Genomic DNA, 14,183 nt, shown 5'->3' with positions numbered 1-14,183 from the left:
CCGTGCATGGAATGCTCCTGGCCCAGGGCCGGGCACACAGTCCGGAGCTGCTCCCGCTGTGGGGATAGCAGTGTTGGGCCTTCATCACCCAGTTTTGTCTGACTCTGCTCACAGTTGCCCGCAGCTCCACCCACAGTCTAGCAGGCCCAGGCCTGCTGGGTGGACCAACCTCTCTCCGTCCGGCTCCCTCCCCCAGTGACTCACTCTCTCCTTCCATCCGCAGCGTCTCTCTCCTCCAGCTCTTAGGACACACAGCTGCCAGGCACCCGGGAGGAGCCACGCCTCCCACAGAGCCTGGCCTACCTGCCCCCACCCTTCCCCCTTCTCTGCAGGGACCTGGCCGCTGGGCCACAGCTGTCTCTAAGCAGGGCGATGGCTCCACGGCCTTTCTCCCTACAGGCTCCCAGACCAGCTGTTCACGCTCTGGTGCCACACAGCGTGGGGCTGCCTCAAGGTGGCGGGGTTCTAGTGGCCCATGCGCCTTGGTGGGTTTGTGGGCTGGGTGGGCCCTGACCCCAGAACCCAGCTCACTGGGTCTGTCCGAGCCTTGAGGTGCGCGTGAGGCATGGGGGCCTGCCTGTGCCCCACTCCCGCCCCTCCCTGTCCCACCCTTGGCACCCAGTGCCTGCCAGCGGGACGCAGCCCTGTCCGCCGTGTCCTCCATGAGTCCTGAGTCTTTTGTGAGCGGCGTGGTCCGCGCGCACCTGCGGGCACATGCGTGTGCGTGGGGCACGAGAGTCTTGTCTCGTTTCCGTGCTGTGTGGGCAGATGAAGGTTGGCCTGTTTTTACTCTCTGTGTTTCTCCTTGTCTTTTTTTATTTCCTCCTCATCCTCATCGCACTCTACCATCAACCCAAACTCTCATCTCTCAGATCAGCGAGAAGGTTGGTCCTTTTCACTTCTTATCCATCTACAGTTCGCCCATCGACGGGATGCTCCCGTCCGTAGGGAACGGCGGGCTCGGTCAGCTCCTCAGGCCCCAGTCAGGCCTGCCCGCCCATTGGGCTCTGCGCTCCACTGTTTGGGCGGCAGGCGGGCAGGACCAGTGGTGGGTGGGCAGGCCCCCCTGCCCCGCATGTTTCTGCTGCTTGGGTCCCTGACACCCCATGTGTCTGCATGTCCCCTTAGCTGGGCTCCCCTGCTGGGGAGGTCAGGTGGGCATGGTGCATGGCACGAGACTGGTCCCTGCCTTTGTGCCCAGGCCAGGCCAGCTCTCTGCTCCAGGTGGAGCTCAGGAGTGGTTGTGGGAGCAGTAAGAGCTGTAGGGATTTACGCATACCTGTGGGGCCTTCCACAGTCCCCCTCACCTAAAATCCACGTTTGTCCAAGCTCAGTCGAAACCGCTGGGAAGATGAAGGGCAAAGGCTAATGGAGAATGAGCTCACCCCTCGAGATCCTGCAGCACAGGGCGAAAGTCCTACAGAGTCTGCGCCGTCCTTGAGCCCCTCTCCCAGGCTGGATGGGCAACAGCCCTGCTCTGCCTACTGAGTTTAGGGTCCAGGGCACTGGGTGGGGGGCGCCATCGTGGCTCACTGAGGAAGTCCCCCAGGGACTTGTCTTTTCTGTCTCCGATCAGATCCAAATGAGGGTCTTCCCACCTGCCCCGGGCCCTTCTCTCTGCCCAAGCCCCCCAGACAGCTGATACTTCCTCAGTCCCATGCTGGGTGCTGGGCATTCAGAGCAGGAGCTCACACCTGATTGAACGGTCAACTTCCATTTAGGGAGGCCCACGTGGGGGCCTGCAAGAGGCCCTGGCCCAGCCGCAGTTTGGGGAGCGCTTCTTAGAGACTCCAGCAGCCCATTCCAGAGCAGTCTCACACCCCCAGGGCCAGGCCCCTACCTCCTCCAGTCCTGGGACCAGCAGTAAGGGCTAGCGGTCCTGTGTCACATGGTCTGAGTGGTCAGAGGAGGTCCTCCTGTCTCCTGGGCTTTGGGCTAAGCCCCAGGGAGCAGACCCGGGCCACCTGGTCCCCTGTTGCATTCTCTCTGCGGCTTGAGTTTCCTCCGCGAGGGAGAGGGAGCCAGTCGGGAGGAGGGCTGTGGCCTCGGCTCAGATATCAGCCCCGAGCATCCGTCCATATGCACTCCTGAGCTCTGGGGCATTTCAGTTACACCATTTCGCTGACCGGGCAGATCTGCCGGGTTGGTTCAGAAAACAGTCATCAGCAGAGAGAGCCCAGCCTGCAGCCGCCTACCCCTGCGCCCCTTCCCCCACCCTCCTAGTCCCTTGTCCCTTCTTCTCTCCGTCTGTGGTCCCACCAAAAATAAGCATGTACACAAATCTTTAATGGCAAGGCATAAATGAGTTTCTAAATATTCCAGGGGGATTTGCCCGGCTGGTAATTTGTTTGGCGCTGATAATTCCGTCTTAACATTTTTCCAGCTTTACTTAAAACTGTGTGCCGGCATTTAATTACTGCTCTGCGGCAGCCGCAAGGTTATTTATTAAAGAGTTATTTTATCTTGATACAGTGGATCCTGCCCCTTATCCCCTCCTGAACGCTGTGTTATTTTCATCAGAGAAATTTCCGTGAGTAAATGCAGATTGCGGGGCTGCCTGCCCCCGCGGTTAGGCTGTCACCCCACTGAATGCTGATGCCTCCAGGTGCCACTCCACCCTGTCATACCGGGTTGTCAGCTCCAATTATTAGACTTAAAAGTTACAGCTGGAATATCATCCAGCAATGGCAAGGCCCTGTTTGGGAAATTGTCTATAAAATGTCAGCTCTGAGGATGCACAGGGAACGGTAATAGACTGGCATTGTTGGAGCTCAAGATTAGACCCTAAGTGCATTTTTCCCCGGCTCTGGTTTTTCCTTCCCTGCTGTTGCTTCTGTCAATAGACCGAGTCCCTGGCGAGTCCTGCCCCTTTGGGAGGCCTTGTGTCTGTGACAGCGGGAGGAGTGGCGGTGGGACTGTTGCAGGGAGACGCCAGCCACCCCTGGCTCTTGGGACGGGGGTGGCCATCCAGGCAGGTCCCAGGTGCGGGCCCCCATGGTCACTCGGGGTCCCAGGAGGTAGTCTCTCGCCTCTGTTGCCCCCACCCTCCCTCTGTGGACCTACCCTGATCTCCCTCACACTGTGGGGAAGATGAGTCTGAGCTGTGGGAAACCGCGTCCAGGCTCCTCGTGTGTGGCTGTGTATCCCTGTGAAAGCATGAAGGGTGGCACCCTGCCAGGGTGTGCCTTCCAGGAGTCCCTGGGCTTGAGGCCCTTGCGTGGTGCTAGGGATGACCCCAAGGGTCACACCTGACCTCTCACTCACCTTAGCCCCTGGGCTTCTCCCTTCCACCTGCATCTAGGAGGGGGAAAATTAAAATAAAAACAGGGCTTCCCTGGTAGCGCAGTGGTTGAGAGTCCGCCTGCCGATGCAGGGGACACGGGTTCGTACCCCGGTCCAGGAAGATCCCACATGCCGCCGAGTGGGTGGGCCCTTGAGCCATGGCCACTGGGCCTGGGCGTCCGGAGCCTGTGCTCCATCCGCAACGGGAGAGGCCACAACAGTGAGAGGCCCGCGTACCACAATAAATAAATTAATTAATAAATAATAAATTAATAAAATAAAAACTCTTCTCGATGTTAGTTCCCAAAGGGCCTCCGTTTCCTGGCAGTAGCACAGAAAACCCTGTTCTCCGGGACTATTTGAGTTAAAGCCCAGTCAGTTTCCTGCACTGCTTAGCTTGGGACCCAAGGTTTATTGGCCAAGGACCTACTTCCTTCTCCTGGGGCTCTTTGTTCTTATGTCCAGGGACCTGATCAGGTCCCAAGATTCTGCCACTGACCACAGTCAGGCTTGCAGCTGTGACCTGACACAGGCTCAAGGCCCATCCTCATGTCAACTGGAAAGTGTCTTCTCCTGGCAGCCTCGGCTGACCCAGAAGCTTCTTCGTGGAGCCTCCTAGGTCTCTCTTTTCAGCCCTGTGAGCCGGGTTTCAAAGGGGCGCGAGCTTTTTCATCCCACAGACCTACTCTAGTACGTGTATAAACTCGGGCACGTCCCCGAAGTGTCAGTCTTCAGTCAGTTCCCCCGTCTGTAACTGGGAGGTGCTAGCATCCACAGTGTGGAAACCTGCAGCACATAGGAGGTGCTCAACAGTGGTTTCCTTCCCCCAAACCCATTTGGATGCCTATGAACAAGGAGGAGGCGGGGCAGCCACTGGCTGAGAGGAGAGTCTTCACTTAGTCAGTTAGGACTGCTGCGCCTTTCTGCTCGAGCCAGGGCTGTGCCTTCACCGGCAGGCCTGTCTCTCCTCCGTGGCCTGCCCCCCAGGCTCAGTGCCAGAACCCAGGGAGAGCCTGCACCATGTACGTGCCTCCCAGCCTCACCCTTGTGCCATTTGCGGGGAGTGCTCAAAGGAGGCTCTCTGTCGTGGCTTCTTCCTGCCAACCATGTACCCGGGATCCACCTGTTCCCTGCTGCACAGCACTGCGGCACAGGTAGAGACCTGTGACATGCTGTTGTCATTCAGTGTAGACTCCCAGCTTTAGGACAGCTGACAGAAGCCCACTACTATCAGCTTAATCGCAACAAGGAAACTTTTGTCTTACAAAAGTAAAAACGTAGAAGCAGATTTGGTGTCAGGCAGGCCTGGATGCAGATATTTGAACGGTTTGGTTGGGCGTTCGTCTAATAGTTTTCACAGCAGTCCGAAGGCTCTTTCTTGTTAGCCAGATCTGGGTCATGTACCCCAAGAACCGAGAGTGGGGGCTGAGATGGTTCTCCTAAGATGAGGATGCCGATGCTAGGGGGAGGCAGAACGCTAGACACCCGCGGGACACGCTGAGAGCCCAGTGAGCCTGGGGCACAGAGGGAAGTAGACCCAGCCCCTGGTGGTGGTCATGCCCGGCCCGCTGGGTTCTGTCTGGAGGCCTTGGAGTCGAGGCAGGGGCTGAGGAAGGTGTAGTCTGGGCTGAGGAGTCCTTTAAAACGCCACGCGGGAGATTTTAACATGGGGGTGATATGAGCAGACTTGGATTTGTGCCAGGTGTTTGTGGTGGGCCAGTTACGGGATCGGGGGCCCAGAGGACGCCAGCGAGGCAGGAGGAGCAGAGGAGAACCTGGTACAGCAGTCCAGGGAAGGATGGTGGCTTGGACTTCGGAGGTGGCGGTCACCTGTGGACTTGCGGAGAAATTAGCGTTTGACAGATATGTTAGGTGGTGCATTAGCAGGACCTGGTGATCTGCTGGACGTCTGGTCTGTGGGCTGCCACTCTGACCCCTGTGTAGCGAGGTCATAGGTCGGAGCAGGTGGTGTCTGCAGTTACTTCGAGCTCTGACTCTGTGCTTTGGGGCCGTGCGAGCAGCAGTCTGGCACTTGTGGTAGAGGTGCTCTCGATGTAGCGCCATGGGTCCTCCGCATGCCTGGGCTCCCCAGCAAGGGCCCTCAGAGACCCACACTCGGAGTGGTCCCTCTGGCCTCTTAGGCTCGCTGCCTGCCTTCTCCAGCCCCGTGTGTAGGGCTGCCCAGGAAGGACACACCCCAACCTCTGCCCACCAGCTGCATGCCCCGCCTGCATGCCAAGCATGCCTGCCCACGGCTAGGTCTTGCCTGCCTTCCCTCCCTCTGCATGTTCCGAACGTCTGTGCCGAGCTCGCGACTTTGGCAGGGGGGTGGGGGGTCCAGGCTGCACCTTGAACTGAGAGGCTCAGAACAGCTTCCGACCCGGGGAGCCCAAGGCCGGAGGTCGTGGCCAGGCACAGCCACCCTCCTCCTTGAGATCCTCGTTCATTGGTGCTGAAGGCCGTCTGCTTGGCACCCTCATCATGTTACTGCCATCGTCATGCCCATCCTGCCCGCGGACCACGTCCCTGGCCCGCCCCGAACCCAAACCCCTGCCCAGTCCCTCCTGGAGGCCGCCCCTACTCCTGGGTTCTCAGGCTGTGCCTTGAGCACGGCTGAGGTCCTGGCAGGTGGTCATGCCACTGCCCTCATCTCTTCCTCTGGGACCGTGGTCTGGAGGTGGAGGCAGTGGCTCGAGAGAGGGTGGCCGTGTCACTTCCAGGCTGACCCTCTGCCCTGCCCCAGTCATGCTCTGAGGACCCTCCACCCTGGGATGCCTGGATCTCTTTCACTAGTGCCCCAGCTAGCCCCTCTGGAGACCCCTGGGGGGTCAGGAGCAGGTAGGGGCGGGCACTGGAAGGCGACCTGGGATGTGGCCCTGACAAGGCCTTGCAGGGAGTCCCTGTGTGACCCTGGGCCTCAGTTTCCTAGGCTGTATAATGGGAGCTTGGTTGTGGAATCTCTCGTGTTCCAGACAGTCCCTGAGAGAGGGGTGGGAGGTGGTCAGCCGGGACCCAGGGACTCTGCCCCTCCTGTCTCTGAGGTGGGCTTGGCTCTGATGAGAGGGGCTTCCTGGATGAGGGGCCCCTGGCCTTGCATCCCCCCACGTGTCCTGCCCGGGCTGTGAGTGCCTCTCTCCCTCCTCCCGCAGTGCGCCGCGTGGCTCCTCGTTTCTCCATCCCTCCCAGCAGCCAGGAGGTGATGCCGGGCGGCAGCGTGAACCTGACGTGCGTCGCCGTGGGTGCACCCATGCCCTATGTGAAGTGGATGATGGGGGCCGAGGAGCTCACCAAGGAGGACGAGATGCCAGTCGGCCGCAACGTGCTGGAGCTCAGCAATGTGGTGCGCTCCGCCAACTACACCTGCGTGGCCATCTCCTCGCTGGGCATGATTGAGGCCACGGCCCAGGTCACCGTGAAAGGTGAGTGCCGCTGGCGTGCCTGCCGTGGCCCGTGGCCTTCCCTGTAGCAGGGGACGTGGCAGGCGAGTGTGGCTGCCGAGGCACAGGCAGGGCTGAGGGTCGTTGCTCTCCTGGTGCCCGGCCTCGGGGTCCTCCTGGCCCTTAGTTGGTGGAGGGAGGGGCTTCTGTCAGAAATTGTCTTGATCCTTATAGCTAACAGGTGTTGGGTCCCTGGGGGCAGGCGCTGTGCTGGTTAGTAAGCAAAGGTTATTTTGTTCAGGTGGTGTCACGCTTGGAGATAGGTGCTCTCATTGTCCCGATTTTATTTTTTAAGTTAGGAAACTGAGGTGCAGGGTCACACGGAGGTAAATGATGGGGCAGGGACTTGAACCCTGGGCGTCTGATTCCACCGCACACCACTCTAACCACTACATAGCACTAGGCCCTCCGCTTTACCAGCCTCCTGGCAAGAAGGATGGGAAACAGTAGAAGGAGGGTGTGTTCTCCCCGCCCGGAGCCCTGGGACAGGTGCATGTAGTGCAGACTCCTTGGGGTGTCCTGCTTCCACTCTCCCTTCCAACACACCCCCATTCTGCAGCTGGAATCATCTTTTTCAAAAGGTAAAAAAGGCAGGATCATGTTACCCCCTTTAAAGAAAGGGAGAAACACCTTCCAGTGGCTTCCGGCTGCTTTTAGGATAAAGACCAGGATCCTCACTGCCATGAACCGAGCAGGCTGACAGTCCTCAGTTTCGCCGTGCCCCCACCCCTCCCTTGCCGTCGCTGGCTCCATCTCGCTCTCCAGGTCTCAGTTCTGTGAAGCTTTCCCCGATCACCCCATCCAGGAGCACCCCTGGATTTTTCTCCATCTCAGCACCCTGCTTTCTGCTGTCTTTACCCATACCAGAACCATGATTATCAACTCACTGATCGTCTCTCTCTTACGCTGGAGTGTAAACCCCACGAGAGCAGGGACGTGACCGTGCGACAGTGTGTCCTCAGCCCTAGCACGGTGCCTGGCACAGAGTCGGCACTCAGTATTATTTGTTGAGTGATTGGCTGTGGACCTGGGACCTCACCTTCAGTTTGAGCCAAGCCACGCAGTCTGTGGGGCCAGTAGCCCGTCACTCTTTCTCAAATCCAGGGCCATTCCCTAAGGAAGTCCCTCTCCCAGCCCCTGTTACACATTCTTGCCAGTGGAGGAGCCCAGACATGCTGCAGAGGCAGAGATCTCTGCTCCCCAGCCTGTGCGCCTCCCATCTGCGTGGGGTGCAGGCAGGCCCCCTCTGGGTCTGTTTGTTAGATGAGTTACCAGGGCTGATGTGAGGATCCAGGGAGTCCTAGAAGTGACTTGGGTAGACAGTGAATGACCCAAGGCCCCAGCCCCCACTAAGTGAACTCAGAGGTCACCAAGGGCCTTCCAGGCCATTCTTCAGGGTGGGCTGTGGGGCTCAACCACACTCCGGTTGGATGAATCCCAAGGGCAGGGTTGGCTCCTAGAGTCATGACCTCAGGAAGCCCTGAGCTTTCCACTTTGTCCCCAGCTCTGCCGAAGCCTCCGATTGACCTTGTGGTGACAGAGACAACTGCCACCAGTGTCACCCTGACCTGGGACTCTGGGAACTCAGAGCCCGTGTCCTACTATGGCATCCAGTACCGTCCAGCGGGTGCAGAGGGCCCCTTCCAGGAGGTGGATGGCGTGGCCACCACCCGCTACAGCATCGGCGGCCTCAGCCCCTTCTCAGAGTACGCCTTCCGCGTGCTGGCGGTGAACAGCATCGGGCGCGGGCCCCCCAGCGAGGCCGTGCGGGCGCGCACGGGGGAGCAGGCGCCCTCTAGCCCCCCGCGCCGCGTGCAGGCGCGAATGCTGAGCGCCAGCACCATGCTGGTGCAGTGGGAGCCTCCTGAGGAGCCCAACGGCCTGGTGCGGGGCTACCGTGTCTACTACACCCCCGACTCCCGCCGCCCCCTGAGCGCCTGGCACAAACACAACACGGACGCCGGGCTCCTCACCACCGTGGGCAGCCTGCTGCCCGGCATCACCTACAGCCTGCGCGTGCTGGCCTTCACCGCCGTGGGTGACGGCCCCCCCAGCCCCACCATCCAGGTCAAGACACAGCAGGGAGGTAGGCACTGGCCGGCCAGGCAGACCTGGGGTGAGCGGGGCTGGGCGGCGCCTCCTCCCTCAGCCATGAGCTTGGGGCCCGTGTCCGCCCACACGGCCACTGGGGAAGGCGGGGCGGGCGTGGGGGTGAGACCCTGACTTCCCCTACCTCCTTCCCCTGGGTGCCTCTGCCCTCGGGGTGACTGGCGAGGCTGACGGCACCGGGCACGGGGTGTTGCAGTGCCCGCCCAGCCCGCGGACTTCCAGGCCGACGCGGACTCCGACACCAGGATCCAGCTCTCGTGGCTGCTGCCTCCACAGGAGCGGATCATCAAGTACGAGCTGGTGTACTGGGCGGCGGAGGACGCGGGCCAGCAGGTGAGCGCTCAGCGGGGCCAGGGGCGGCAGGGCTCCGCCTGGCCCTTGGCGATCTGTGGTGGGCTCTTCTCGATTTCTGTGGTTGTGTGGGCACAGCCCCTTGAGGCGCTGGGGCCCACGTGGCCCGTGTGGTTCTGTAGTCTTTGTCACCCCTGTGCCAGGGACAAAGGCCCTAGGTCTGTGCTGGGTCTCGTAGGCTCTGGCTCACGTGGCTCCAGTAGAGCCCTAAGGTTCCCTGGGGCCACGTGTCCCTGGTGTTCCCATGGCCACGTGGTCGGTGAGATGCCCTTGCGCGGTCCAGGTGGCCACGTGGCAGGGAGCCGGCCCTGCAGCCACGGTGGGTCCCCAGGGATCAGCTTCAGCCCCTGTTGGGGGTGACCTCTGAGTGACCTTTGAGGTCAGGGCAGTCGGTGAGTGCTCCTTGCTCTTCCAGCACAAGGTGACCTTCGACCCCACGTCCTCCTACACCGTAGAGGACCTGAAGCCCGACACCCTGTACCGCTTCCAGCTGGCTGCCCGCTCCGAGATGGGGGTGGGCGTCTTCACGCCCACCATAGAGGCTCGCACAGCACAATCCAGTGAGTGTCTCCCGGGGCCACTGTCTGCCACGGCTGGGCGGGACGCGGACACACACACACCCCTTCCCTTCGACCAGGGGGGTGGTCAGATCTGCTGGGCCCTGGGCTCAGTCTGGACCCCAAGTGAGGGGCAGGTAAGTGCCCTCTAGTCTGCATCCAGGCGGCTGCTGCCCTCGCTGCTCCCTGCCCGACTCCTGCCCTCCCTCAGCCCCACCCCCGCCCAGGTAAGTTCTATGTCTCTGATTCGTCTCCTCCTCCCACCCGGTCTGTGCTGGTCACACTAGCCCCCTGGGCCACCCTCAGTGGAGGGACCGCTGTGCTCACTGTGTCCCAGACCAGCTTTGGTGGGCGTCTTCCCTCCCCACGTCCCCACATCTCATCTCCCTGTTACCCGTATTCCTACCTCTCCATGAGAATCTGTGTGAGCCACGCAATCGCACTGAGCCAGCTGCACACGGGACAGATGAGGCCGTGTGACCCGCGCTGGGACTGTGTGGCCGCCCGTGTGCTGGACTGTCCGTGAGGCCATGTGTGAGCCCACTTTGTGGCGTGGCGTGTTCCTGTGTTCCTGCGTGAGTGAGACTGATGCCGTGAGTGTGTGCCCGTTCGAGCAGCTTAGCTGCAGCACCTGAACGTGTATGTCACCGTGATCGGGTCTGTGTGGCTGTTCTGAGGACTGGAATCCAGCGAGTGTGTCTCGGGGTGTCTGGGATCTCTGCAGCTGTCCCAGTGACAGACCGTGAGCCCACAGGCTGTCTGGTCACGCGGCCACGGTGGGCCACTGTCTGTGAGGCTGTCTGTGATAACGGGGCCATGTGTGTGTGGCTGGGATCATGGCATTGAGACAGTGAGCACATGTGATGACATGTGATGGTCTTCTGAGGCTGTCCATGTCACGTGGGACTGTGTGAATGTGCCATGTGTGACCCGACGTTCATAGATTCATTCCAGAAGCACCTGCCATGCTCCTGTTAGGGGCCCATGCACGCTGCAGGGCCAGCAGCGCAACCCTGACACAGCCTCTGCCCGAGGGGGTCCTAGTCTAGTGGGGAAGACAGATATTAAACCCACAGTTATCCAAATGCGCTTTTAATTATATTTGTGTAAAGTGCTGCAGAGGAGACAGTGGAGGGATGATGTGACAGGAACCTCATCTGATTTGAAGGGTCGAGGAGGGCTTCCTTGGGTGACACAGAAGCCCCATGCAGGGGGTCAGCAGGTGCAAAAGACCAAGAAGCAGGAAGGCACTTGGCTGTAGTCAGGGACGAGCAACTGGCCAATGTGGCTGGAGCAGCCGTCAGACCAGCATTCAGGGCCTCGGGGACAGAGGACAGGCAGGAGGGCTGTCTGCCTACCGCGTGCAAACGCACGGGCCAGCCCGACAGGACACCGGAGACCAGTGAAGAGGTTGTGCATCGGTCTAGGCAAGAGACGACGGCTCGGGTGAGGTGATGGGGTGGATCTGAAAGCTCTCTGGGATGCCGCTGGCCAGACTTGGGGAGGGGTTAGGTGTGGGGGACTGAGAGAGAGGGACACGTGGGGTGAAGCCTTGTACGTGGTGTGGAGGCTTGGGAGGAGAGCGGTGCCGCTAGGACGGGAAACGGGACAGAAGCAGGTGCGAGGGGCCCCTAAGCTCAGGATGCTGTGTACCATCCAGGTACTGATGCTTGGCAGGCTGCTGGAGTCCTGGCCCGGGGCTGGAGGTGGACTGGGGAAAGGAGGACCAGAGATGGGAGGAAATCCAGGAGAGGGGAGTCTTGGAGGTTGGAAGAAGAGGGTTTCAAGAAGGAGACCAGATGCTGCTGCTGAGTGATCAGGGCCAGAGGGACGCAGGCGTGTCCTCTAGGTCTAGTAATGTGGAGGGGTGGACCTGGCATGAGGGGCCGAAGCTGACTGGAGTTCCACGAGGCGTGTATGAGAGGTGAGGAAGGAGAGACAGAGCTTAGCTGGGGGGAGGGAACACTGTAGCTGGTGTAGTCGGTAGGGGGAAGCTCTGGGGCTGAAGATGGGATGTGTCTTTTAAGATGGGGAAATCTTGAGCGTATTTAAATGCTGTTGGGAATGTGTCAACGAGGAGAAGTAAAAAAATATGGAAAAGAGAAAGGCAGTTGGAGGCTCAGGGGGTGGGGAAGAGGGCAGAGCACGGGCGATGGGAGAGATTGGCCTTGGACGGGAGGGCACCCCTCTCCCTTCCCAGGGGAGGGAAGGGGAGACTCGGAGCCGAGGCAGGCTGGTGGGTTTGGTAGCAAGAGACGGAGGAGTTGGGGAGGCTAAGGTTTTCTCTGCAAAGTAGGAGATGGGGTCACTTGCTGAGAGGAAGGGAGGCGACAGGAGCTGGAGGTTTGAGGAGCGTGGAGGAGGTGGAAGGTACTTTGTATTAAGTGGCGGAGGGAGCCGGACAGAGAGCAGAGACCGGCCAGCAGCATGGACGGCCCGGGGGAGGCCATGGGGTGCTCACAGAGTGCCAACCTGCCTTGGTGGCTTTTTCTACCCATCCCCATGCCACCTTGGAGGAGATGGGGGGTGGGTGCATTCAGAGCTTGGGACGGGCTGGGCAGGAGCTCAGAGAGGGGAATTTGGGGTGTTGGTAGGAGTGGTGAGGTTCTAAGCTGAGTATCGAGGGCAGTAAGGAGGTAGGTCAATGGATGAGGTCCCTGGGGGTGAAGAGCAGGTGCAGTGCTGGGGGCCCTGAGCAGCTGAGCTGGGCCAAGAGGTGAGGGCCTGCGAGGGGGTATTGGAGGCCACAGTATTAGAGAGAGTGGCAGCATCTGGGGCAGGACCACAGCAGCACAGGGGAGGAGAAAGCTCTGAAGATGAGGGGCTTGGGAGCCAGTGGATCGAGGGGCAGCTGGAGTCACCTGAGCAGGAGGTGGTGGCGGAACTCCAGATGAGAAAGCCCAGGTGGTGGCAGCAGAGTCCTCAGTGGGAATAGGAGCCGGAAACACCACTGGGAACGAGGAGGGCACAGACCCACCTCCTGACACGCAAGGAGCCTGATGAGTGAGAGCCCCTCCGATGGGCACTTTCCCTCCAAACTGCCTGGGGGCCTCCAGTCTCTGCGGTTTCCGGTGGCTCAGCCGCAGACACCCTGTCGAGGCAGCCTCACACCAGAAGAGCCATCAGGTCACTTGTCCTGGGAAGAGCGAGAGCTGTGAGCACAGCAGCTGGGGAAGGTCTCCGTGTGTGGTTGTGGGTGTGACCAGGAGTGAGGGTGGCGTGGCCCCGTGCTTGTGTGTGTCTGATGCCCTGTGCGTTGTGTGTGAGACAGTGTATGTGTGTGAGGTGCTGTGTTAGAGCTGTGTGTGCGTGTGTGTGTGTGTGTGTGTGTGTGTGTGTGTGTGAGAGAGAGAGAGAGAAGAGCCTATGGTCCAGAGGGAGCCGGGCTGTCTGGCGGCAGTGGCGGTAGCCTGCCTGGAGGGGCCCTGGGATAGCCATGACGCACCTGGGGAGTAGCCTGCCTGGGTGAGTTTCCCGTCCTCTGTGACTGGTCGCCATGTCTCTGACCCCCACCCTCCATCTGCCTGCTTCCCCCCATTTGTCTTCCCCAGCCCCCTCCGCCCCTCCCCAGAAGGTGACGTGCGTGAGCGTGGGCTCCACCACGGTCCGGGTAAGTTGGGTCCCACCGCCAGCCGACAGCCGCAACGGCGTTATCACCCAGTACTCGGTGGCCTACGAGGCGGTGGACGGCGAGGACCGCGAGCGGCACGTGGTGGACGGCATCGGCCGCGAGCACTCCAGCTGGGACCTGGTGGGCCTGGAGAAGTGGACGGAGTACCGGGTGTGGGTGCGGGCGCACACGGACGTGGGCCCCGGCCCCGAGAGCAGCCCGGTGCTGGTGCGCACCGACGAGGACGGTAGGCAGCGCCGAGGGCAGGCGGGGGCGGGGGCCGCCATGCCGCTGGATCCCCGCGCCGGGCTCCCAGGGCCTTGGCCTCCCGCAAGCCCAGGAGGACTTGCTGTCTTCCCAGTGCAGGCTTAATGGCCCCAAGTGGGGAGATGTAGCTTGTGGGACAGCCTGTGCCCAAATCCCAGCTGCGGGGCTTCCTCAAGGCAGCTGGAGCCTTAAAAGGCTAAGGCCGAAGAGGCAGGCCCCCCAAGATTTGAAAGGAGGAGGACTGGGGAGGCTAGTAGAATCACTCAGGAGAGTCACTGAGGCTCTGCCTCTCTAGACGTTGGCGTGATGTGGGGCCCAGGAGATAGACCAGGTTGTGCTGACTTGGGGTGGTCGAAGGCCTGGTGCCCCGCCTCCACCTGTTCCCCACCTCTGCCCTCCCCACCAAGTGAGGCTGCCCTGGGCCAGAGGGGTCGCAGGGTCCCGGGCTCTTCCCCATGCCAGGCAGAAGGAGCCCTCCACGTTCTCTCCAGGGCAGGCAGTCTAAGGAAACCGCACCAGGGCCTTTCCTGGGGCAGTGGGTTGCGAAGGCAAGGCCCTGGATCATGCTGT

The 14,183-nt window shown here is 60.8% G+C and overlaps 1 protein-coding gene across 2 annotated transcripts in view; it reads left to right on the top strand.

Annotated features, from left to right (window-relative positions):
* The window catches only part of PTPRF (protein tyrosine phosphatase receptor type F), an 86,283-nt gene that overhangs the window by 48,024 nt on the left and 24,076 nt on the right, over nt 1-14,183 (top strand). For both annotated transcript variants that reach the window (XM_082834745.1, XM_082834744.1), the window contains exons 8-12: nt 6,432-6,701; nt 8,224-8,805; nt 9,025-9,161; nt 9,595-9,739; nt 13,288-13,593. In XM_082834745.1, the coding sequence (XP_082690871.1) occupies nt 6,432-6,701; nt 8,224-8,805; nt 9,025-9,161; nt 9,595-9,739; nt 13,288-13,593 (1,440 nt within the window). The remainder of the gene's footprint in view (nt 1-6,431; nt 6,702-8,223; nt 8,806-9,024; nt 9,162-9,594; nt 9,740-13,287; nt 13,594-14,183) is intronic.

The sequence above is a fragment of the Leucopleurus acutus genome (genome assembly GCF_964270905.1).
Source record: "Leucopleurus acutus genome assembly, chromosome: 2".
Taxonomy (NCBI): domain Eukaryota; kingdom Metazoa; phylum Chordata; class Mammalia; order Artiodactyla; family Delphinidae; genus Leucopleurus; species Leucopleurus acutus.
The sequence above is the reverse complement of the archived record's forward strand: the minus strand, read 5'-3'. Positions and strand labels throughout refer to the sequence as shown.